Here is a 25,611-nt window from a genome sequence, read left to right on the forward strand (position 1 = left end):
CGCAGCGTTATGGCCCTGCAGCCACAGCAGCACTGCTGTGCTCACCGCAGGCTCCCTGTAAGTCACCACCAATGGCACAAGGGCATTCTTAAGAGCGAATCAGGGGCAAAGACACAAATCAGCTATAGAGCTGTGCCAGGAAACAACATGCTGCACACAGCTCTCACAAGAGAGCACACATGTGAGGTCCCTGTACTCTCTCCCAGGGGAGATGGAGGAGGAAAGCCACTCCACGGAGCAGTTACCTGTGGCTTCATTGTAGTACACGTTGATTCTCTCCAGCTGCAGGTCGCTGTCCCCATGGTAGCTGCCGGTGGGATCGATACCGTGCTCATCGCTGATGACCTCCCAGAACTGCAGGGACCACCAGAGGGACAGGGGCGTCACCGCGGCCCCGCCCCCCCGACCACCGCCCGGCCACGCAGCGCGTGGAGATCCACAGCCTCCCCACGGTGCTCGGCTGTGACACCGACGCCCTGGGAGCCCGCAGCCCACTGAGACGGCGGCAAGCAGAATTGCTTCCTCGTACGCCCACCTCGGAGCCGCGCCACGCCCGCACCACGGAACCACCGCAACGCCACCGGGAGCTGCCGGCAAGGAGAAGCCGAGCAGAACCGCTCGTGCCTGGGGACGTGAGGACCCCATATGGGAGCCCCGCTTTAGAGCGCACGGAGACCGGCGCGCGCGAACACGTGGCAGATCGCCATGCACACGGCGGGGCGGCGGCCCGTACCTTGGCGCCGATCTGGTTGCCGCACTGCCCTGCCTGGATGTGCACGATCTCACGCATGATGCCGGTGTCCGCCGATGCCGCGCTGCTCCCACTCCGTCAGCTCCCGCACTCTGCGCTGCAGCGGCCGCGCCCCGCTCCGCGCCTTAAATTGGGGCGCTGCGCACCACCCCTCGGCGACGTCACGCGGCAGCGGCGCGCAGCCAATGGGAGCGCGAGACCGGGGCGGGGCTGAGGCGCCGGAACCTGTAGCGGGGAGCGGGGGGCGGGAATAAGGGCGGGGCTTCGGGACGGTCCTTCGCGCACCGGGGCCGACGCCCGGACCCCGCCCTGCCCCGCCGCCGGCACCGAGGACAAAGGCGCGGGCTGCACGGGTGTCTGGGCTGGGGCGGCGGTTCGGGGGTCGCGCCCCAGGGCTGCGTTCGCTGTGTAGGTGCCGAGGCGTCCCACCGGCGCGGTACCGGCGCCGCCGCTCCTCGGCGCCCGCTCGGCCCTTTGTTCGTCCATCGCTGCCGCAGCGGCGGGCGGTGCCGGGAGGGGCGGGCGCTGTCACAGGGGGGGTCCGCGAGTACCTCCGTGAGCCGACAGCCGCTGCTGGAAGGGGGGGAGGCTGCTGCCTGCGGGGCGTCGGTGCGCTCTGCCCCCAGCTGCAGGGCACGCACGCTACCAGCGGAGCGGTGTGGTTGGCCGCTTGTTGGTTTTTCCCCCAGATGTGAAAGAAGCGCCTTGCCCCGAGCCGGGGAACGGCCCGACGTCGGGGTGCGGCTGTCCCGGGGGCACCCGGCTCGCGCCCCTTTGCCCTTTGTCACCGCTCGTCTTCTTTGTCCCCGCCGGCCTCCCGCGCGACCCGACCGCACCGCGGGTCTCCGTGCCTCTGATTTCTGCCTCCGTGCCAGAGCGTCCCACCTCCCTTTGTTAGCGCCGCAGCTGGAGGGGGGGTTACGGGGCTGGAAACGCACCCGCGGGGTTGTCTCTTCCACGGGGATCTGGGGAAAAATCCCATCACTTGCACTCCCCATAAGAGCTGTCTGCGCTGGGCTGAGCCAGGAGCGATTCCATTGTCTGGCTGAGCACGCCTCGCCGGCAATGTGTACTTTGAATTCCACGCGAAAGGTTTTTGCGGCACACTAAGGGTGGGGTGGACGCCTCTACCATCGCTCGCCTAACAAGCAGCCCGCAGAACAGCAGCTCCCTCGGAGCACCGCATGCTGCAGGTGCTGACCGAGCGGTGCCTTTCTCCCCTGCTGCTGCTCAAAGGACGGCTCGGCTCGGCTGCGGCAGAGCCAGTGCAAAATGCCGGGACCGCGAGTGCTTGCCGCTGTTATCTCCAGGTGTTCCGAGTGCCACACGCTGTGTGTTAGTTGCTTGCTACAAGATTTATTGGCATTGCAGGGAGTAGCTGATCTCGCTCATCCTCCTTACCTATGCTAAGCTCATTGCCAGCAGCTCCAGGCTCTGAAGGAAGCCATTTTAAAACCCAGTTCAAGAGAACGGATTATTAGCACCAGAAAGAAACCCACTCTGCATGCTTGTTCCTAGAAGAAATTAATTCACAGATCTGAAAAGGAGGAATACGTGCCTGTGTTTTCTATAGAACTTGTTGAGACTGGAAAGGAAAAAGAAAAAAGAAAAAAAAAGACAGGAAAATAAAAAAGAAAAGAGGTTATTTCCAAATGAAATATGGGGCACAAGGGGGGAGAAGCAGGTCTGTGTTTTTCTATGTACTCCAGCTGAAGGCTGCGGCCATGCACGGGAGCCACCCAGATAACTGCGGCAGCCTTTGGGCAGGGCTCGGCGCACTCATTGCAAATTCTCCACAGGGCCACGGCTTGCTGGGCCGCTCCTTTCTGCTGCCTAGCTTTTCCTCCCTGCACCCCTGTGTCTGCCGGCCGCGGGCTGGATGCCACCCTCAGCAGTTCCCCAGGCAACCGGCCTGGTGGCAGAAACAGGCTGAGCGGCAAAGGGAGGGGAACAAAAAGCCCCGCAAGAATTTCGCTCCCAGGGCTGATTTCCCATGGTGTAAAAGTGGTGTGGCTACATGAGCCAGGCAGCGGCAGCTCCCGGGTTGTTGTGCAGCCATCCCTGTCAGCCATGTGAGTGAGAGGAGGCACAAAGTGACCTCAGCACAGAGCCCGTTTAATGAAGCTCGGAGGATCGGGCCGGTTTTCTCTGATGCATGCTCTCCCCGGTGCTGTTAGGGTTTGCATCCTCCCAGCTGGGAGCTGGATGTGATCCCCTTCAGCCCTCTGCTGCCAGAGTGATGGCTGATGGAAGCCAGAGGCCCTGGCAGGGGGCAGAACGTGGCCCTTGGCAGCCAATGAATGCCCCAGGGAAGGACTCGTTGTCTCACTTTGTGATATCTGCATTGGTGCGATGTGCTGCAGCAGTGTGTGTGCTCATCGTGATGATTTTCCCAAGGAGGAACTTGCTCTTCCTTTTGGAAACTGTGTGCCTACCATACGTCCTCATCCAGGGGCACCCCAGGAGGATGCGAATGGCTCAACGACCTGGCAACTATGTGCGAGGCTGGGGAGCTCCATGGTGTAGGGGCACAGTTAGTGGGCACAGTGATGGCAGGTTGAGGGTTGGACTTATAGATAATCTTAGTGGTCTTTTTCAACCCTAAAGATCCTATGATTTGGGAGGATTTCACATTGGTGTCCAGGTTGAGGAAATGTTTTTGTCTCAACCCATGCTGGCTGGAGGGAGAGGGTGCGAAGCAGCACAAGGCTGCGTGCTTGGCATGCCTTCTCTGCAAGCTTGCTCCCACTCCTGCACAGCCTCACTGCACAGCCTGGCCCAGGATCCTGAGAAAATCGCTAAGCTCCGAGAAAGTCATTAGAGCAGAGCCCCGCCAGATAGGAGAAGGTAAAACTGCAGACAGAAAGAGGATTATAGGAACAGGATCATGGGTAGCTCCAGGGCAGGGGAGGATCAGCAGTAGCGCAGAAAGCCTTTCTGTAGGATGCTAAGGGAAGAAAAAGAGGGAGGGCTGGGAAGGATGACTGCTAGGGAGAGCTGCCGCCCTACAGTGCTCACAGTGTGAGCATTTCTTGTTCTGGCTCATCCGTGCTCAGGCTCACAGGTGTGCCCTCACTGCAGCAAAGGGCGGTGTGAGCATCTAACAGCATCTTAAACCGTGTGTAGTAGGTGACTATGAACCACTGCAGTACAAAAGGGAGGTGAGAAATGGTGTCCGTGATGAGGAAATGATCGAGCAATTAGAAGGGCAGAGTTTTCCCGAGATGATGCAGGAGTGCTGATGAGGAATCGATCCTCACATAAATCTCCTCGCATGGACACCGGGCACGGCAAGGTGCTCTATTGGTGCTGTGGTCCCTGAGCCAATGGCAGGGGGGCACTTGGTGCCTGTGTGCACGGCTCTCCGGGCATAAATATTAATAGCGTTCCAGCCCGGCACTAGTGCTGATGCAGCTGTTTCTTACGTTAATGTGGAACGAATTCACTGAATGCAAAAGAGCAAGGGATGAAAGAAAATACTCAGTTGCTAGTCTGAGTTGTTCTTGCAATCTGCTCTCAGTCGGTTTTGTCCTGAGCAGTCTCTTTGTGTGCGGTCTGAACCGAGATGGGGCAGATTTGCATAGCTGGAGATTCTGGTGGCAGATTGCAACGTTAGAGGGCAAAAACACTGCTGGAACTTCATCTGCAGTCCCCAGGTCATGCTCTGGAATCACGACGACAGGCAACACGCATGTCTGGGAAATGCTGCCTTTTGCTTCAAGCCTTGTTGTTTAAATCTTATTCTCGTCCATCCCGAGGACTTTCATCCTTGAAAACCCAATAGCAACACACTGCCCCGCGTCCCTATGGGCTCAGCATTCCACCGAATCCACTGCTCGCTAGGACGTGGTGCGTTAATGAAGCAGGGGCTCGGTAACCGGGTTGAACAAAGCGTTTGTCAAGGTCTCCTGTCACCACCCCGCTCTCCCCTCCCCGCAGCAGCATTGCGGAGAGCAGCGCAGCTCCCTGCAAGGCAGAGCTGCTGTCAACTCGTTAACACTTTCTTTCTCTTTGCAAAAGGCACCGCTGTGCAAATGGATTGTAAAGATCTTATCAGGCTTTGGCTGCTCTCAGGTGCCTCTGATACACACCTTTCTGTATGCTAAAGAAAAATAAAATGCTTTTGGAGGAGGAAAAAATGGCCTCAGATCATTCAAATATATAATGTTAAATCTCTGGATTACAGAAAAATAAAATGGCTGTTTGGAAAGATCTCTTTCTTCTCTCTCCCCAGCATCAGCTGCTCTCCTGCATTGGGCAGGAAGGAGAAGATCAGGATGCCAGGAACTTGCAGTTGAGAAAAGCAGGATTTGGGGCGGCTGCACTGCGCTATGCTTTCGGAGAGCAGCGCAGCCTCTCCAGACGGCAGGATTCAAACAAAGGCTTTGATCACTTGGGTTATGAAGCTGGAAGCGTCCTCACCAAACTGGGGCGGGTGGCAGATGCAGCCTCTGCTCCCAGCCCTGTTTTTTTGGCAGTCCCTGCCCAGCAGCACACGCAGGCTTTGTGGGGCCGAGGGCACACCTCTGCCAGCCCGATTGCAGCACCTTGGGCGAGCGATAAGCAAGGCTTATAATTAACAGCTTATCCTCAGCTCTCAGAAGACAGCAGGTGCTCCTTCGATTGATTTCGGTAGCGGCTGGCTCAGATCCTGAATCTGTTGCAGGAAGGTATTATTCCCAAATGCTGTGAATTCCTTTGTCCTTCTCTCTTTCCCAGTTTTCCCATTTGTGGTTCTCTATAAGCTCTGGGGATGATTTTCACCTGATTTTTCTTGCCCCAGAAGAAGCACAAAGGTGAGCTTTGTGGCACCCGGTGCTTGCATTTGCCTCTCAGCCCTGGGGAAGGACACCATCCAAGTGCTCAGCTCCGGCCACGCCTGGCACAGCTTCTCCAAATGCACGGCCAAGCTGGGAGATGGCTCCTCCTGCTTTCCAACAGGCAGCAGCGAGGGATGCTTTCAGCTGCTGCTCAGGGGTGGGACACAGGATTTTGGAGGTGCCTGCTGGGACCCCACGGGACTGAAAATACAGTAAAGGAGCTGTGGTAACATATCCCTGCGATAGCACGTTCTGTCAGCTCAGCTATTGTCTGGTCTGCTGCTGCATTAACAGGTAACACACCCTTCTTGGATTTATTCTGCATTTATGCTGGTAGTGCTAAGAATTCTTTCACTTTCGAAAATTCTTCTCCCCAGAGAACTGGGGACTGAGTGACATTTCTGAAGGTTACACCCTCTATAATCATCACTCACACAAACTGAGTGCCAGCAGCAGTTTGACGCTTCTGCTAGGAAATCAGATGCGCCCCCAGTATCACATATAGATACCAAACTACCATGTGGGATATTTGCTTTCTGTGCTAAGCCTTGTATCCAACAGAGCAGGAAGGAAAAGCAAAGCAGATCCCAGCTGGAGGCAGCCCACCTCTGAGCAAATGCATGGGGCTGCCAGGGACAGCGGCAGGCTGCTAGCTCCACTCCCTGCCTGGGGAGGAGGAAGGAAAATAATCAAAGCTGATTTTGTCCGGCTGGTTTTGTCGAGAACGGAAAAGTTAAAAGGCTGTGGCAGGACTGTAAGAAGTAATGAAAGAGGGTGACTGTCTGGAGAGCTGGACTGAGACATGGCACTTGGTGCTCAAGAAAGGGGGGAAAACTGTGTGCAGATGTGCCAGGACAAGCCCCAGGCTTCAGAACTAGCAAGAACTATTCAGTGCAGGGAGGAAAAGAAGATTCATGGAAATTCTGCCATCAGCAAAGGAAAAGCACCCAGAAAGACGGGGAAGAGGTCAGCAGTGCAGCCAGTCCCATGGTCACTGCAATAACAAACTATCCTTTGTGAAAAGGCATTTCATTCCCCACCAAAAGCAACCTGAACCTCAGACAGACCATGATTTATAGGATAACCAGCGCTGTTATCCACTGACACTCTGTCAGGGATTTCCAAGGTTAGAAACATAGCTGTGTGCTGTTTGAGCAGAAGCCCGCCTCGTCCCTTGTGCTGGGAGCTGCAGCAGCCTCACATCCTTTCTGGATTCAAGCGCATCCTGAGGATGCTGACACCCAGCCTTGGTTCTGTTGGTGGCCTAAGGACAGAAAGATAGCAGCATCCAGCATGTGTGCTGAGTGCCATGTGGGATCTGGGCATTCCATCCAGCAATAGAAGGAAAACATTGCTCAGTACCATCTTTTCACGCTTCTCTCAGCCTTTCAAAAGCTTATTTCCACTAAGCTTTTGTGTCCCTTCTTCCAAGTCCCACTGCAGCCTTGTCACAGGCATGTAGTAGCCAACTGCAGCTGCAAATCTCAATACGGCTTCTACGTGCCGGAGTCAGTGCTTGCAAGCTGTCTGGGGTTTCTCCAGGGTGAAATGCTCTATATGTGTAAAAAATATGATTTCCATTTGATTGCACAACCTCTTCTTGTCTTGAGGGAGCAATGAGTCACTCAGTGTCAGTGCCACGTCCAGCATCCACAGACAGACCCACGTGTCTGAGAAGCTCTGATAGATCTATGACAAGTTCCTCCCATGACTCATAACAACAAAAAGAAAATGTCTAAACCATTTACTCTGTGCTCAGAAAGCTCCTTGAGATCTGAGTTATGCAGATATTCATTCAACTGCAGGGAGACAGGCAGGATTGCCACACTTCCACTCTGCAGATGAATGAAATGAAGCAGAGTGGAAGGCATTTGAATACAGCCACAGCGCTAGGGGGGCATGAAACCTGATTTCTGGCCCACGACACTGCAGCAGGTCACAGTGAACTGCTGGCCAGCCTTCTGCACCCCATCAGAAATGCCAACAGCTGTGGGTACCAACCCCATGAAAAGAAGAGACTTTCCCCCAGGGGAAGAGCTGCTACCTTAAGTCCTTAGCAAGTCAGGAACTGGATTTCCTTCAGTGATACCTATCCAGGAATCCTCAGATGCACCTAAGATCCTGGCACCGGGGGTTCTTAGAGCAGTTCTGCTAACATCATAATAAACATGTAATTGCTTGTCATCTAGATTTTACATTTGCTTACATATGCTTTCTCAGATGTGAGCTTTTCAAGAGGAATTGACCTTGATATTGCTTTGGATCATGTAATTCATAGTTGGAGTTCAGTGCACTCCCCTTACAACTCCTGAAATTCAGCTTGAATTCTCTTTTGGCCTTCTTTCTGGGACCACAAAATGAGGCTGGACAATGGTTGGTACAGATATTTTGAGACTTTGGGTGAACAAAGGACCGTGATTATGTTTGGGTGGCCCAGGAGCAGTTTCCCATCACAGCTGAACACCTCTTGCTAGTTGCTGCTGCCTCCTCTCCCTCAGCTCGCCTTCCTCAAGGAGCTTAACTTGCTAACCAGAAGGAACAGCTTTGGTCAGCTTAGCTCCCCACACTGACTCATCAACACATCTGACAAGGCCTAGGAAGCAGGACCAGGGCGGCTCCACCTAACATTGCTTTAGTTTGTCGCAGCAACTGCATGGTAGAAGCAGAAGCACTTCTCCCTTTCTCGCCTGCTTGTGCTGCCCTCCATTAGACCAAACATTCGAGCAGGGGTATGGCCAGTTAGATGAAAGGAAGTTCAATATTCAGAGCAAGGTAGGGACCCTGGAAGCCCAGAGCTGCACCAGTTGCAACATCCATCCTAGACTCACTGGATGGAGCAGATGGAAGGTTTCCTTTGGCTTACTATATAACAGGCATTTATTCCTCTGCAAAAAGACAACAAATTGAGAAACCTGGAATATTCTGAGGCAGTCTTCATCCGATACACGTTAATGGTCAACTGCTTTTCTCATGTGTCAAATGCACACCTTATTGCTGCAGAAGAAAACTGTAGGATCGGTGACAAGTTGTGTCCCTAAGGGGTCAGGCTGGGACTGACATTCTGTAATATCTTCAGCAATGACATTGACAGTGGAATCCAGAGTACTCTCACCAAGTTTGTGAATGACACCAAACTGTTTAGTGCAGTTGACATGCCTGAGGGATGGGGTGCCATCCAGAGGAACCTTGACAGGCTCAATCAGTGAGTCCAGGAGAGCCTCACGAGGTTCTGCAATGCCAAGTGCAAGGTCTTGCACCTGGGTCATGAAAACTGCTGCTAACAGTTCAAGCTGGGGAATGAAAGAATGGAGCACAGCCCTGACAAAAAGGACTTGGGGGTACTGGTGGATTACAAGCTAGACAAGAGCCAGTAATGTGCCCTCACAGCCCAGAAAGCCAACTGGGCAGCATCCAAAGAAGCACGGCCAGCAAGTTGAGGGAGGTGATCCTGCCCCTCTCCTTGCGTTGGTGAGACATCACCTGAAGTACTGTGTTCAGATGTGGAGACCTCAGTACAGGAGAAATGTGGACACTGTTGGTGTGCGTTCAGAGGAGCGACACAAAAATGATCCAAGGGGTGGAACACCTCCTGCACGAGGACAGGATGAGAGAGCTGGGGCTGTTCAGCCTGGAGAAGAGAAGGCTATGGGGAGACCTGATAGTGACCTTTCAGTACCTAAAGGGGTGTTCCAGGGTACGTTTGGATCTGAGAGACAGGATTTTTCAGCAGCAGAGGCAAGCAAACTATGCACTGAGAGCAGCACAGAGGGTTATGGGTTTTATTCAGCACACACACACTCACACATACATGGGCATCCATTTTAGATAATCCTCATAAGCAGGCAGCAGAAACTCCCTAAGCAAGTGCACTATTACTTACTGACTCTTGAGAGATGGCAAACCATCAAAAGGAGAAAGAAAGAACAGGTCTCCTGCTTCAAGGTGCACTTTTCCTCTCTCTCCCACCACAGCCTCTCTCCTGCTTTTTACTCTCCCTGGGGTCTGCAGGTTTTTTTCCATTTGCGCCCTGTACCCACGTGGACAACATGTGATAGAGAGCCCAAGTGGAACACCTGCTTGCAAAACAGGTCTTTGCAAAAACAAGATAAACTGCCAAGGTCAGCTCTCTCTACAAAACAAGATATTTGCAGCTCCTGCAACAAGCATCAGTTCCCTTAAAACTGTCAGGATACTTTATTTCATCCCTGGATCATTCTTCAGTCAAGTCCCTTTAGGTCCCTAACACAAGGGGGGCTATTGAAAAGAAGGGACGGACACTTTAGCAGGGTCCCTTGTAATACGACAAGGGGAAATGGCTTCAAACTAAAAGAGGGAAGTTTTAGACTGGATATAAAGAAGGTTTGTTGTTTCTTTTTTGTATGATAAGTGTGGCGAGGCACTGGAATAGTTCAGAGATGAGGATGCCCCATCCCTGGAGAGATACAGTGCTAAGCTGGCTGGAGCTCTGAGCAGCCTGATCTATCTGTAGGTGTCCCTGTTCACTGCAGGGGAGTTGGACTAGATGACCTTTCAGAGCCCTTTCCAACCCAAAGGAGTCTGTGATTCTATAAAAATATTTGTTTCTTTCAGCAACATCCCAGTTCATAATCGTGTGCTTTACATCCGTTAGCCCTTAAGTTATCAGGAAGGAGATTTACTCATGGTTTAGAGGGAAAAGGTGGGCTGCAGATTCAGCGTGTAGGATTCAGTTGCTCCCATGGGCAACATTACTTCTGGAGAAGAACAGGAAGAATAGAAGTGCATGCCTTTAAACCACACTCCTGGGGCTAGGACCTCATCACATCAGCAACATAAATACATCCCTGTGTACATATGCAGTGCTTTTTGCTACAGTATCCTTGCTTTATCATTGATTTTCTATCAGATGCCTCACTGCAGTTGATGTTCATCCTGGCCTTGTACCTGACAGAACAGATGGATGACAACTGGCTCAGCTTTCACAGCTACAAAACAGAGATCAGCATGTTAAAAGAAATGCAAGAGGTTTCCTGTGCTGCTGGATCATGCTCTCCTCTGGTTTTGCAGGGGCTCTGACAGCCTTGCAGTGCTGTAATTAGAACATGTTTCACACTTGATGGTCTGGTTCTGCACATTTCCTCTCACCCTTCACGATTGTGTGGCAAACCAGCATGATCACCCTCCATTTACTTGCCAGGTGAATACTTTTCTGAGCTTGAACATGGACCCAATGTGATCTACAGGCAGCAGCTGTATTTCACAAAAGACCTTATATATGTAGAACTGCATACATGCAGAAGGGCCCCCTAAGGGTACTCTAAACCCTTTAAGGACTTGCTTTAAAGGGTTCTGGAGGTCTCAGGATCCCAGGGAAAGCTACCAGTGCTCTTTACCTTTGAGATGACACTGAGGAGGAGAACAGAATGTGCTCAAGGAAGGAACAAGCCTGGAGGCAGCCTTGTGAGCAACAGAAGAGACCTACACTTGGTGTTGTAACACCAAGGGAGAAACAAGAGGACTGCTGCCTCAATTCCTACCCAGCAGGAGAGGCACGCTGGGCAGAAGCTCCACTAGATCAGAGCCTCCACTAGGAGCGCAGAGCCGGCTCTGGCCTAAGGTAGCAGAGAAACTGGCTCAGGGCACCCAGAAGATTTACCTATGTGAACAAATGTCTGCAAGGCCCAGCACACCTGCCTTTCACCCTCACTTCCCTTATGCTGATGGAAAGCAAGGCTCAGCAGAGGCTCAACGCAGCCCAACCTAACTGTGCCCCACACGGCTCTTTTCCCCACTGGCAAACCTCCCCCACCCGCAGGTGCTGTCACCGGCACCTCACCACCACCACCCATGCAGCTCCTGCGAGAAACGCTACACAGCGCCCGCTTTTTTCTTTTTCTTTTCTTTTTTCCTCCTTTCTGAATGCAGAGCAAACCCGTAGCTACCAGAAGCACAAAGATGAGCGCGACACAAAGAGAAGAGCTCAGAGCCCACCAGCAGCCCACAAACAGCACTCAGCCCCTCCCAGCGCAGCTCCGCCACTCGCCTGCCTCATTACCTCTAGTGAGGCGGACCCGCCGAGCCTGGCGGGTGCCGCTTCAGGAACGAGGACGCCAAACCCACCCTCCGCAACCGCCATTTTGAAGCCACCATTTTGGCGGCCGCCCCTCGCCGCCATGGCCGCTCCCGCCCCGCCCCGTCCCGCCGCTGCCTGGGCGGAGCTCCGCGCGGTGCCGCCCCCACGGTCCCGCCACGGCCTGGCCGAGTAGATGGAGGCCGCCGGCAGTGGTGCAGCGCCGGGCTGCATCGATCTGCACGATTTCAGCGGGCAATTGGGCGAGCAGCGGGTGCACTTCCACGCCATGCGGCTGCAGGACTCGCTCTTCCTCTGGGTGGGCGCCGCGCCCGCCCTGTCCAGCCTGGCCGTGGCTATGTGCAGCCCCCGGGTGAGTGTGCGAGCGAGTGAGTGTGTATCGATGTTGTGTGTGTCTGTGTCCCCGCCCCGCCTGGTGCCGATCCGCGGCTCAACCCACGCTGTGCTTTGTCCGCAGGACAGCGTGCCCGTGTCCACCTCGCTGCTTGGGGACCCCTCCGACACCGCCTCCGCCTGCCTGGCCCAGCGCCTGGGTACGTGCGGGGCTGCGGGACAGAGCTGTAGCCCTGGGGTAGGGTTGGGGGCTGTGGGGGCGCCTCGTGTGGGGCGGGGCGGGCCGCCTTCCTGCCGGGAAGCAGTGCTTCGGGAGGGCGGCCGTAGCACCGCGGAGAGACAGGACATCCCGAGTTGGAAGATGCCCACAGGAGCCATCGAGTCCTGCTCCGAATACTTCTTAAACTCCGGCACTCGGGGCCGCGCCCACTGCCCTGTGCAGCCCATTCCATGCCCACCGCCCTCTGGCGCAGACCCTTTTCCTGACCCCAGCTGCCCTCCCCTGACGCAGCTCCATGCCGTTCCCTGGGCCCTGTCGCTGTCACACAGAGCAGAGCTCAGCGCTGCCCCTCCGCTCCCTGTGAGGAGCTGCAGCCACCATCAGGCCTCCCCTCAGCTCCTCTGCTCAGGGCTGAACAAACCCAGGGACCTCAGTCACCCTTCGTACCCCTTGCCCTGCAGACCACTCCTGTTTCCATAGCCCTTCTTTGGATACTCTCTCATAGCTTTATGTTCTCACTGTATTGTAGTGGCCAAACTGCACCCAGTGCTGAAGGTGATTGCACCAAACCCTGTCACATTTCTCACTGGTTAGCGCCCACAATCTGCCCTGGTGAGCCCCAAGCTGTCTCACAGGTGCCAGCGCTTGCTCTGCCCCTGCACCACATAAGGCACACCTCCGGGGTTGTCCCCTTCATGTAACCATAGAATCATTGAGTTTGGAAAAAACCTCTGAGATCATCAAGTACAACCTTCAACCCGTCGCTACCATGACCACTAAACCGTGTCCTTAAGGTCTCCAGCCTCTGTTAGAGCATCCTGGTGTACTCACAGCACAACGCCAATGTGTGCAGTAACCCAAATGCATGCCTCCATCCCTTAGCATGCCTCCTGTAGCAGCACATCATGTCAATTCACCTAGCACCTGCTTAGCTTCAACAGCAGCCTTGTGCAGGTTATTGGAGCTCACTGGCTGGTGACTGCTGATGTGCTTCATACTGGGTATTAGATGCAGGATGATGCACTGCTTGCTTTCTACTTGCTTCTGTCATTTCAGTTGAAAAAAGTTGTGTAATTCTTCCTCACAAGCTGGATCTTGATCACGGGCACTGTGTCAAGAGTTTGTAGCACCAGGCAGGTCCATGAGCCTGCCCCTACTTCTTTGTGGCCCAACACCTATATAAAAAAGGGTTGTTCGACAGGGCTAGTCTTGGACAACCATCACTGGTGTCCTTTCCTCATCATAATAACTTGTCTTTTACCAGTTACTGCTGTAGCCTCCCCTGATGGCAGCTCTTTCTCTTACCAGGTTTAGGCATCTCCACCGTCACTAGTAATTCTATGGGGTGCTGTATAACATGATTTCTTTATGTGTAGTTAGTGCATTGTCCTTATCTTTGTTACCAAGAGCTTGCTGCCGGGATATCAGTTATTCTTGATCCTCACAGCATAACACAGCTTCATCCCTTCCTTCTCTTTGTACAGTACCTGTCATTATTTTATTTTAAGCTTCCCATGCCCAGCTGGTCTTTTGGTCAGTGTTCCTGTCTGGCTCAGCTCACAGCTGCAGTTTTCCCCCCTGGTAGCCCTCACCTATGTTCTTAATAAATTGTCTTCTCACTTGTAGTTTCCAGCCCAAGGAACACCCTACTGGGGAAGACCTGGCGACCTTTTTCACTTTGGGTTGGAAAGAGAAAGTCAGTGACACACTTCTGGCTTTGACTAATCCCGTGCTTGCTGATCAGAATGGCTAATAGGGCTTTGCAAAGAGAATTGAATCTTTCTGAAATTTTACACCCTGGTTTCTAGGCTTACTTTTGTCAGCCCAGCAATGTAACGTGGGCCAAGTGTGCTTGTGGACACTCAGTCCAAAGCTGTTTTACACTGAAATCAGTGTAAAATTATTGTCAAGCCTCTCTGTGTCTTCTTTGTTCCACGGGCTGTGCGGCAAGGAGATGTGAGCTCTGCCCTGAGCAGAAATGCCAAGCATTGCTTTGGCTGGCATTGAGCTCTCCTCCAGGGAAATAAATCCTCTGTACTCCTGCAGCTTCTGCAATAACAGAGATGGCTGTTTGATCCCAGCCTGCCCCGTAGCTGAGGCAGCCTTCTTACCCATCCTGTCACCTCGGAACACTTCAGGCAGGCAGTAACTTCTTTTTCTCTGTGCTGTCACCACGTTTATGTGCCATTTCCATTCTACTGTTGGCAGGCACTCGTTTAAGTAGCGCACGATGCCACCTGGAGGCAAATAGTATTATTTCTTCTGCTTCCCAGTTGTGTTCCATCCCCTGTGCTTTGTTCCTGCAGTGCCAGGTTCCCTGTTCTGGGGCAGGAGTTTTGGTGTTGCCATAGTCAGTGTGTGCACATCCTCCCACTGTTTATGTCTGATCGACTTCCTAGCCCAAACAGCTGCATTTCGTGTTCTGGCTCTGTCTTTTCCCTTATTTTTTTCCCTCCACTGATGAGAGAACATTTGCAGCATTTCCATTCCTACATACCTATTTCTATCTGTGCTGGGTGCACAGACTGCTTCCCACAGCCTACCTCCATGCTCTGCCTCCACTCTCTAACACGAGATGCATGTAACCTGTTGAGAAACCTGTATCCTAGAAGATTGTTCCCTGTGAGCTGGAGGAGCCCCCTTCTAGAGAAATCTTTGTGTATGTGTAGCCTCTCCATGCTAAGCGGGTGAGCTGGTAGAATGGAAAATGGCAATAAACAGATTTGCATAAAGAAAATGGCTCAAAGGAGTAGTTAAGCTACATTATATATATGTGTGTGTGTGGTAAAATATGATTATAAACATATATTGGTTTTCTGAAATTAACTTTCCAACTGAAGAAGGACTGAGATATTACACCTTCTGGTGTCCTTATTTTCAGTTTTTAGATTTCAGATGATGTTTTTGAATACTGAGTGGAGCACTCTTGATTTCTCCTTGGGACAGGCAGCTCCCAGCTTACTCCTGTCATGAATGTGGTGTGACCTAAATACCACTTTTGTCTTTTATTTCATGCAACTATTTTAAACCCAGTGTCTGTTTTTCCCTATGGTGCTTCAATAGTTGAGCTTTAGCCATCTATTAAGGGAGTTACAAAACAGCGATATCACAAAGGTAATATCTAAGTAGAATTCCATTTTATTTATAAAATGCTTCTTTGTATCATCTGTTCTACTCTGATAATTAAGTTTTCCTGCCCCAGTGGGCATTGGTTTTGTCACTGTTAATTAGTTCTGTGATGGATGACAGCTCTTAATTTTATAGCACCTGTCTCCAGGTAGTTACCAGTGCAGAAGCCCAGAAATTCTGATGTTCATGGATACAACAAGTGAGGAGTAGAGGAAACACAGCCACTGACAGCAGGCTTTGACAAACACAATGCACAGCTTTGGGAACCTTTTTGGGATGTTGATAATGAAAAAAAAAGAACTTTGCTAATTGTGGTCTGATAAGTTTCTTGTTGACTCTCCCCCTGTGTTTTTCATGAACCAAGTGCCAGTGATGCAGTTTCAGCTTGCTCCGTTGTTTCCCTTCCACTATCCTATATTCAAGAAGTGTCCAAAATGCACAAAAAGCATGGGGAGGTTTTGCAGCAACTGGTGGCTTTTTCGTCACTCCAAAAACTCATTCGCAGTCACCAGGTGGGATTACATTGCCCACTCTAGCAATGTGCAGAGCTTTGTCCATGTGCTGGGTGCTTTACAGCTGGGCCCTGGCATGCGGGAAGTAGAGAACGGTCTGGTGGGCCTCTTCAAGATCGTTTTTTAGAATGAATGCTTGAGTATCTCCATGGTTTTCGTAACGGAGTAAACTATGCCTGAATATTTTGTTCTGTGTTTTAGCCAAGAAGACCAAAAAACAGGTATTTGTCAGCTACAATCTGCCAAACACAGACAGCAGTTTCACCTTACTCATAGAAAACAGGATCAAGGAAGAAATGATGGCTTTTCCTGAGAAGTTTTGACTTTGCATCATTGTAAAATAACTGGAAGTTTTTGTTTCAGAAGAACTGAGTGCAGTTTTCACACTGCCATTAAGCAGTGTGCTTGTTTTGTATTGCATTGGTTGAATTTGCATTTGTTATTAAATGTAGCTGACCTAAATACAGTTGGACCTGGAATGTTTTTACCTCAGATTTGCTACCCTGCCAAGCTGGGTACAGGTTGGTCGAGTAGAAAGGTGCTGCCCTGTAAGGACATCGCTGCAGAAGCGCATACAACGTCTGGCCTGCTTCCTCTGCTGGGAAAGCAGTGCCAAGTTGAAGCAACTTGAACGTGGCAGAGCAGCTTTTAGTTGTTTGTATGAACACCTGTGAGGGTACCAGAGAGCACTGTCTGTTGCTTCAGGGGAAAATGATGGTAATAGCTGAAATGGGGACTATTAGAATGAAACCACTTGTTTTTTATATTCAACAGCTGTAAAATACAACGGACATTACCTTGCTCTGTCATCTTAGTTGCTGCTATACTAGCACTAAACACTGAATTTCCTTCCATCTTCTGGACGCTGGGAGGCTTTCACAAAGGGTTTTCTGTACAGCCCTGACAGCGACGTAGAGGGAAAAAGCACAGCTTGACTTCTGGAGCAGTGGGTAAGTCTGCCAGCTGCTAGGAAAACATCATGTGTACAAATTGAACATACTCATTGGAAAAATCAGAGCAGTCAATACCCCCACCACTGCTAGGCATTCTGTTGCTACAGATCTAGACTTGCTTCTTGCTAGGATATCCTTTCAAACGCAAATCCCCCTGCTGTTTTGTTCGACAAAAGAGGCAGATTAAAATTAACTGTGTGAAAAAAACCCCAAACCCCAAAACACACCACAGAGCCACTGGTGTAATGACTGTTTGTAGCTGTCAATACACGCTGTGCTGTTGAGCAGTACCTACTCTTCACAGCGATTTTAGGAACACTGAGCACAGCAACCTGATGGGCAAATGGAGTATTTTTCTTTTTTATTGCAAGTTGAGCCCCGACTCAAACTTCTGATGCAACTGAAAACTCCAGGTTCACCAAAGATTGGTGAGTGCTGTTGGATTACAGCCAGTCTCCAGTTGTCTGAAGAAGCTGCAACGTCCATGGCTGCAGACCTGCTATCAGCACTGCACGTTCATGTGGCAGCACTGGGCCCGTTCTTACCTGGTAGGCACAGCCACCAATGCTTGGCTGCAGTTCAGGATCACGGCAGCAAAAGCAGCTGTTGGAAGTGATTTTAATTTATACAGCCTGGGAAGCAGTCAGCTGTTCTTCAGTGACTGAATGCAAAGGATAATTAGTTGCAAATCAACGTGTGGATTTAATTAGCCTGAATTAAAATCGGTTCATTCTGTTTTTGGAGGATCAAAAGTCACAGTGAGGGAGACAGACCACGAAAGGCAAACCGATGGGACAACATCTTTTTATTCTGTACATTTACATACAAAGTTTCTCAGTAGGTACAACGGATGTAACATCATGCAGACACTTAGCTTGTAAGACTGTTTTCAGTACTCGATTTAAGCTTGTGCTATGAGGAAGCACCACCAGACTATTCATGATCAAAACATACAGTAACACGATTCTTTAAAATTTCATCAGAAACCGCAATGGGGAGGGAAGTCTCACCCACACACATCACACACTGTTACTCCTTTCCCAAAACATTTTACACAATACATTTAAAATGAGGTTTGTCATTTTTCTTAAAAAAAGTTACAGTGGGGGAGATGATCCCACACTTAATAGTGTTGTCTTATGTGCCAGCTACAGGCGCAACTTGACTTCACATTCACAGAGTTCATTTAATGGCACTTCTGCTTCCAATTTGGTGACCTTTAGTGTTTGGCTCCAGGAAGTGGCAACAGTTAAGCAAAATACTTCCATTAAAGCAAAACAAAACAAAACCAACAACCATACAACAAGCGTGCTCACCGAAATTGCAAGGTAAATCAGACAGAACCCGCTCACAGGTGCCAGAAAACACCTCCAAACAGATGACAGCTTTCTCCATGCTGTATCTGTCTGCAATGTGTCAGGCACTGCTTGTGTCAGACACAAGCATTACGGAAACCTTAAAAGGAAAGACAACAAAGATGAAGCATAATGCCACTTTCACGTTTTTCTTTAAAACGGGAAAGAAGGAAGAAAGCCCTTGAATGGTAAGCCAGAAGAAAAAAATCCATGGATGGGCTTAGGGGTTACCAAAGGCTCGCAGAAAAGGGCTGACGTGGACAGGACAACTCGGAGCGCTTCCTGCACTGTGGTGGCCAGAAACAGCTGTTGCAGAAGAGCAGCTCCTGGCCGTGGCTGCAGAGGAGCAGGAGGAGGAGCCCACAGCTGAGCGATGAGGCACCGAGTGCCTGCCTGTGGCACGCCACTGCTCCGCCGAGCTCTCCCACACCAGAAGCTTAAGAAAAGCCTTCCAGCTACACGAGTGTGGGGAGAAGGAAACAAAAACAGAAGAAAGCACACAGAACTGTTCATCCTTTCAGGAGAAGGTGCAAAATGAGCTACCGATCTTGTGTTCTATTATCGTGATGGAGGCGGAGGGCCAAACTGGCCTGAGAAGCTGGGACTCCCCACGTTTTAGATCAGTACCGAGTATCTGTTTACAGGCAAACAAAAAAAGCCTGCAGTAATTCACATCACTTTTTAAAGAACTAACAACAAAAAGCGCCAAATATTCCTGTCACCTTGTGTTCATTACATAAACGTTGATATGTTTAAACGAGCATTCTCTTCCCTGGGCCTGCCTGTCCTCAGAGAGCAAACACCACGATAGGAAACGATAAAGCGCTGTGGACACCAGCGGTGAGCACACCGGGACCGCTGACAGTGCTGGAAGCAGCCAGCTGTGGGAAGGGGCTCCAAGAGCCGTACCGCAGCTTGAGTGCACACACAGAGACCTTTGCTATTCCCTTCAAACTTGTTCTGCCTCCTCAATTTCCCTTGTGAACCCACTTCTTCCCCCCAGTGCGTGTGGCTTGCCACAGAATTCTTATGCTGAAGGTGAGAGGTATTGCACAAATTTGGCACGTGGATACTGTGCGGACTTGAAAGGCCTTGGGTTTTCCTTAGGTGAGCACAGATCGTGGAAGTCAGCACAGAACAGAAAGAGGGAAACGGCCACTCTCAAGCTGGGCAATAAAACTTTGGTGTAAGGAAGATCAGGCTCTTGCCGTCACAGCAAGTCCAGCAAAGATGAAAAAACAGTAGTGTAATTTTGGGCAAAATCAGCATCAATTGGTCCAGTGTTTTGTACCGGGCTCAGGAAGAACCCAAATGTCCACATCCTCTGTACAAAAATTAGTAGCTTTAGGACAACATTGCTATTCTGAACACGACAAATTGTCGCTTCTGCAGGTCTACCTGTCCTCCTGCTCGGCAGTTATCTGAGCTGTGCTGTGCACCTCAGTGCCTGCTGTGGCAGCACCTCTCTGATTTACTGGGGACTGGAAGAGGACATCAGCAGCCTAGTGGGGGATGGAAATTGTTAGGTTCAGTAGTTAGTAGACAATATATATACAGCAAAGGAGGAAGGGGGAGGGCAGGTAGAGGAGGAAAGCGCAAACAAATGCTTTCCGTGCTTGCAAACGCAAGATGTACATCAAACAAAGTGGCAATCATATGGACACGCAATACAACATCAACATCCTGCTGCTCTGTTTGTTCAAACGTCTGCACTACTGCGCAATCACAAATGGATGGCCTGAGTGGAAAAGAGGGAGGAGAGAGGTTAATGACAATGCAAGAAAGCTGTTTGTTTACAGTGTCTTTGCATTGAACTGGATCCTCACAGTCATCACACAGCGAGAATCAAAAGCCGATGGCCAATGCAAGGAGTTGGTTTGGAGTCCGGAGGAAGGACGTCAAGTGGCCGTGATGGACGTGCTATCCATACAGTACGTGACAATTTGGATGTTCACTTTCTTTAGTGTAGCAGAGTGGGATTGACCCAATTCTTATTTTTCTTTTTTTTTTTTCTTTTTTTCCTGGAAGAAAATCCTACAAAAGCAGTTGGGAAAGGGGGGAAGTACAGGTGGGCTCACAATGTATTCATGGATCAGAACCACTAAACATTTCAAGAACTCCCAAGATGGCCAACAGACATTAAATCATTCACAGGCTATCCATTCTTTCCTTTTTGATAGTCACTTAAACACTCTGTCCCCTTAAATTGGTAACAAAACCTCTGGTTCTAAACACAGGCAGGGCAATGCCAGAACGCTCATTTCCCAGGAGCGGCAATCGCAGCCACACTGCCTTGGGAAATAAAAGTACAGACTGTAGCCAACACTCCTTGCTTTTTGTTACTGCTGGTCTATGCTCTTCTGGAGCAGTCAGTTGTAGATTCAGGACCTCCCAGTAATTAAAGCCATTCTTGGCAAAACTAATTTTTGCATCATTGGTCAAATCATTTACATCTGCGTTAGTATTAAACACCAGCAGGAACAGTCTAAAATAGGCTAACAGACTTAAAATGTGTAAAGCTGATTCTTACTGAAAAATCAGCCTGTTTGGGTAGGATTTTCTTCAATGCATTTGGTGGAAAAAAAACTAACCCGTACTAATTTAGAAAGTAACTTTTAAATGTACATGGGCTATAAAAAAAAACCTACAAGCTGCCTAAAATGCAGTCAGAATTTGAGTCACAACAGGTTTTGCTTTGTTTCTTCTTTTTTTTTTTTTTTTGGTGTATACAAACACAGCAGGCAACCTGGGCACTTTGCCTTTCTACACAGGCAGAAGAATGTCGCACAAGTCAAAGTTTCAGTCGATTCAACTTTGCAGTGATACCTCCTTCCTTTAAAGGAACACAAAAACAAAACAAAAAACAACCCCTCCCCCCCCATGGTTTCTTTCTTGGAATGGCTGCACCTCTTATAATAAGATGGCTTCATTTTTGTGATCTATGAAAGGAAAAGGAAATAAAGTGCTTCTTGAGAATAAATCAAAATAAATATACATATTTAATGGCAGGAAAAAAGAGTTCTGAAGGGCTACCTCCAGCCAGGTCTTTTCTCAGATGAGTATTTTCCCCCATAATTTTTTCAAGAGCGATCTGCACAACAGTTGATTCCTACAAGTTGTTTCAGCAACAGAGTTGAATTCCCCCAAGTCTGCATCTGCTCCATCACTGGTTCGTAAAACCTGTGCAAAACACCTTTGCCCAAAGTGCTGTTCCTCCTGCACAACGGCATCAAATAAAATACAAAAGGAATGGGAGAAGGGGGGAAAAAAAAAAACCAAGACAAAACAAACACCAAAGAAACAAACAAACAAAAAAAGAGAAAATCCACCCAGTTACATAGACTTCATCCCGTTGGCAGTGGTGTTCTCAGAGATGCCATCGCTCACAGTTGCTGAGTCGTGAAGGCCCGAGTAGTCCTTGAGTTCAGAGTTTGTCAGGAGCAGGGGCTGCTCGCCCTTCTTGTGAGGCAGGAGGGGCTGCCTGGTGTAGTGCTCCCCATCTGGGATGTTCTCAGGCAGGTTCTGATTCTTGCTCTCCGGCAGCAGCAGGATGCAGATGATGCAGATGAGCGTACAGCAGGCAAAGATGACGTGGTGCAGGAAGTAGCCTTTCTGGTTGTGCAGCTCCATGATGGGGGCGGTCAGGCGGCCAAAACCCGCACTGGCCAGGACCAGCCCCAGCCCTCCGCCCCTGTGAACACAGCAGAGGTGAGAGCACAGCCCCACACGTCTGTGCTGGAAAAGCACTTCAACGACCCTTGGCCCCAGGCTGTCTTACTGGGCAAGCAACTTGGGCACACGGACTCTGAAATCTCTGAGGCAGGGCTGTTTGCTCACAGCTTTTGTGCTGTGCAAAAATAAAACAAAATAAAGCTGTGTTGCTTTGCTGTTGTAGATAATTACTGCCTATCTGCTGCTATGAGGGGGGGGGAATAATCATACTTACCCAAGTATCTTTTCACACCCACATAACTGCACCTACATAAGCAGAAGAGCAGCTGTATTGTGCAAGTAAGGGGCCAGCCCTCTAAAACATTCCAAGTGCTCTCGTATTTAATAAGGACAAACCAGATTTTGCTTAGCATCCTGCTTAGACAAAACACGCAAGAAGTGGTAGGCACAGAAGCCTGTTTTGGCTGTCCCCAAAGGATCTGGCAGCAATGGCCAGCGGAGGCAGGAGATGAGGCTTCACAGACCATTGCCTCATTCTGTTGTACCAAGCACTGAGTGCTGAAATATTTTTCCTATAAAATGTGTTGGGGCTGGAACCTCTACGTGCACTGGTGTTGTACCAACATGAATCATTTTCAGGAAAAAAAAGATAACACTGCAAGTGGTTGAAATAGGAGAATAAGTCAAGAGTTCAGGGATTCATTTCTGAGACCTCTTCCTGACTCGCCATGAGGCAGGTGCCTCACCTCACTCTTGCTTTCCTTGTGTATTCACGTGCTGTGCATCAAGGAGTGACAAAAAGGTGAATACAGCTAAATGCTTAAATTATAAATACGGAACCTCACAGGATATTCTTTATGGCACAAATGCTTATTTATTAAAGCAACGTGCCGGAGTACTAGCTCATACACGCAAGCACCAAAAAAGAGGGAAAAGGTGTTAAAGCTCAAAAAGAACCCTGAAGTGTGAAACCAGCCTCTTCCATCACCCCATCACAAGAATGGAAATGTTTGCACTGGCTGCATTCTGTGCCATTTCAACTCTGGGTTATGCAAGCAGCCCCTCTAGCAACACCTTACCTTCCCTGAAGCCTCTCCAAGCCCTGTGCACACCCAGCCACGTGGTCAGAGCTGCCCCATCCCGCCTGATGACACCGCAGACACGTGCAGACCTGTTTCTGTGGCAGGAACACTGAGACCTCTGGGCTGTCACCCACAGCTGTCCCCTTAGCTGCATCCCACAGAGCTGCAGCACGCCCTTCCCAAGGCGCCCTCTCCTGCACAGGGAGGTCAGGCCCGGTGGCAGAGATGTGCGGGTTTCAAAAAACGCTCCTTAGGACAAAAATTCCTGTATGTACCTTCTATTTCTCCAGACTTGGTGAAGCTCTTTTCATAGACAAGAGTGAATTTTCCCCAAATACTGCAAAAGCCCTAATTAAAACCTTGCCAGCTTTCCAATGGCAATTTAGAAACCTCGCTGAATGCGCCCCTTGTGCAAGCAGCCTTCCTGCAGCTTCATTAACAGGCTCACATGGGAGCTCTGCACAACTTCCCTCCTGAACACATGGTGAGCTGCTCTCCAAGTTGGCTCGCTCACATCAGCACTTGCTACAGCTACACTGCATCTCAGTGAGCAAGGGGACCTGAGGTGATCCTTCAAAGCAGCTGCAGAAGGACATCGGAGAGGCTGAAAGGAAGCGGGAAAAGGCAACAAAGGCAGCTCTGTCACTACAAGGCAAGCAGCTTCACGTTTAGAAGGGGGAAAAAAAATACAGTTTTTCCACATCACGGCAGTAATTAGAACAAGCATTACTTTACCCTGCCCTCAGAAACTGGCAGGAGAACGACTGAAAATAGATGTTGGTGAGTGCTTGGTTTTTTCATGTCTGACTGTATTGCTAATATGAAAATGGGAAGGAAAAAAAAAAAAGAAAGCAGCACGCTCTGAGAACAGGGAAGCAGTGCCACCACTAGGGGGCAGACAGAGCTCATGCTGCTGCACAGCAGTTAGCAGGCGGCCTGGCAGCCCTGCTCTGTCCTGACAGGGCCTGTGTACCAAACGGCTGCCCTGTGCAGGCAGCATCCATCGGAATGCAGCACAACATCCTTCCCTGCGCTCTTGGCCTGAGCCTGGCTGAGCCTAAGTGGAAGGACTCACCCTTCTCAGCTTTGCACAGAGCACCATCATCCTATTTTGAGTGGGCCGTCTGTCCTCAGAACCAACTGCTTATTAGGACTTCATCCTGTTTGCTCAGCTGCTTCTAAAGTCAGCCCCTGAACACTCCTGTAGCTTTTCCCAGCCTTCTTCTTACATGAACAGCCTACTGGACGCTCAGCTTCAGGCTGGAGTTTAGACACCTTTGAAAAGACCAGCCTGGGGTCCAGATCCAAGTAAACAGCACCATACCCTGGTGGAAACTCAGCTTTAGACATCTGTTGCCGGATAAAGCTCCTAACACAGCCATCACTGCCCATGCTTCATTTCTGTGCCTGGGGTGGAGGCAAAAGCAGGACACCAAGAGAACTCCTGGTCCAGGCCTCTTCTCCACTCGTTGGTGACACAGAGGACAGGGAGACGACACCACACTTTCCTCAGCCCATTCATGCTGAGGAGCTGTGAAATCCATGGTGGTAATCTCATCAGGATTACTGGAAATGGACTACCAGTGTTATCTGATGCTCAGAATCAGTAGCTGGAAGTCCCTGTTATAAATAAACCCTTTGACCAGAGAAACCTCAGAGACAGCCCCAGCCTCTCACTACTTCTCTTTTCCACAGGGCTCCTCAAGATTCAATAAAATGCACAGTATGATGCTCTGAAACACTAAGGGACATCAGAATACCAGTGGTATTCTGGAAAAGAGGCAATGAGGCCAGAGCCCACCACAGTGCAAGACACGGCTTAACTCTACTTCCACCCAAGACATGTTTACAGACTGCCCTGAGAGCCACAGCATAATTACAGCCCCAACCAGATGTCAGCAACAGGTTTGCAATGGTAGGACTGCAAAGAGCTGCAGAGTATCATCATCCCTATTTATAAACAGGGACCCTGAGGTACATCCAGCTATTGTCACTTGCCTGGTGTCACCCAGCAGAGCCAGGGGAAGCAGAACTTTGGTTCCCAGACAGGAATTTGTCCCCCTCTCTGTTACAACATGAGCAATTCAAGGAAAAGGTTGCTAGGTTCACACTGCATATCTGATCCCACTTGGCAGATTCCGTTCTAAAGGACTCGGCCAATTCCTTATCTGCATGCCTTTCAAACAGAGATGAGGAGAAATTAAAGAGGCATAAAGAGACCAAACAACTGACAGGCACATAAATATATAGCTGCTAGTGTTTTGGGCCGCTGTGCAATCTCCTCTCACACTGCCCTTCCCTGTGGGAATAATATTATCTGTAAAATACATTCACAAAGTCACAGAGCTTAGAAGAGCAGGCTGTGGACTGAAGGGACTGGTAAATCTGACAGTTCTGTTATAATGCTTTTACAAAGTTATTGAAAAACGAGTAATTGGAGGGGAAGAGGGAAGCTCAGAACCTCCTCCTCCCCGCTTCCCTCTCCCTCCCATTCGTATGACCTACATTCCTACAAAATTCAATGGGAATCAGAGCGGCCTCCTGAATCGCCGTGGCACTGCTGAAAGCATTACCCAGAACACACAAGCACAAACTTCGTGCCGGGAAAGATAACGCTGAATAAATAAAATGGTACATGAGCCACAGATACAGACAATTGACACAAGGCTCTCCAGAGATCACCTGCCTGAGTTCTACTACCGCCCAGCATGACA

At 50.1% G+C, this 25,611-nt stretch overlaps 3 protein-coding genes across 5 annotated transcripts in view; 1 reads left to right on the forward strand and 2 right to left on the reverse strand.

Annotated features, from left to right (window-relative positions):
- Nucleotides 1-86: 86 nt before the first annotated feature.
- Nucleotides 87-837, reverse strand: LOC122155138 (tubulin beta-4B chain-like). Its single transcript, XM_042808915.1, has 2 exons — nucleotides 734-837; nucleotides 87-354 (listed from the first exon to the last, which is right to left on the reverse strand). The coding sequence occupies exons 1-2, from the start codon at nucleotides 788-790 to the stop codon at nucleotides 100-102; spliced, it is 312 nt and encodes a 103-aa protein (XP_042664849.1). The 5' UTR covers nucleotides 791-837; the 3' UTR covers nucleotides 87-99.
- Nucleotides 838-11,798: 10,961 nt separating this feature from the next.
- On the forward strand, nucleotides 11,799-16,297 carry PSMG4 (proteasome assembly chaperone 4). Of its 2 annotated transcripts, none has more exons than XM_042808952.1 (3): nucleotides 11,799-11,993; nucleotides 12,099-12,174; nucleotides 16,037-16,297. In XM_042808952.1, exons 1-3 carry the CDS (start codon nucleotides 11,817-11,819, stop codon nucleotides 16,156-16,158), a joined length of 375 nt encoding a protein of 124 aa, XP_042664886.1. In that variant the 5' UTR covers nucleotides 11,799-11,816; the 3' UTR covers nucleotides 16,159-16,297. The 2 variants fall into 2 exon arrangements, with proteins under 2 accessions (XP_042664886.1, XP_042664887.1); XM_042808953.1 differs by having other exon boundaries at nucleotides 13,821-16,129.
- Nucleotides 16,298-17,576: 1,279 nt separating this feature from the next.
- SLC22A23 (solute carrier family 22 member 23) overlaps nucleotides 17,577-25,611 on the reverse strand; it is a 97,481-nt gene continuing 89,446 nt past the window's right edge. For both annotated transcript variants that reach the window (XM_042808951.1, XM_042808950.1), the window contains one exon: nucleotides 17,577-21,834. In XM_042808951.1, coding sequence (XP_042664885.1) covers nucleotides 21,477-21,834 — 358 coding nt within the window. In that variant the 3' untranslated portion in view covers nucleotides 17,577-21,476. The remainder of the gene's footprint in view (nucleotides 21,835-25,611) is intronic.

Source organism: Centrocercus urophasianus, unplaced genomic scaffold (genome assembly GCF_019232065.1).
Source record: "Centrocercus urophasianus isolate 14NV4802_14NV808 unplaced genomic scaffold, USGS_Curo_1.0 seq_11, whole genome shotgun sequence".
NCBI classification, from domain to species: Eukaryota; Metazoa; Chordata; class Aves; order Galliformes; family Phasianidae; genus Centrocercus; species Centrocercus urophasianus.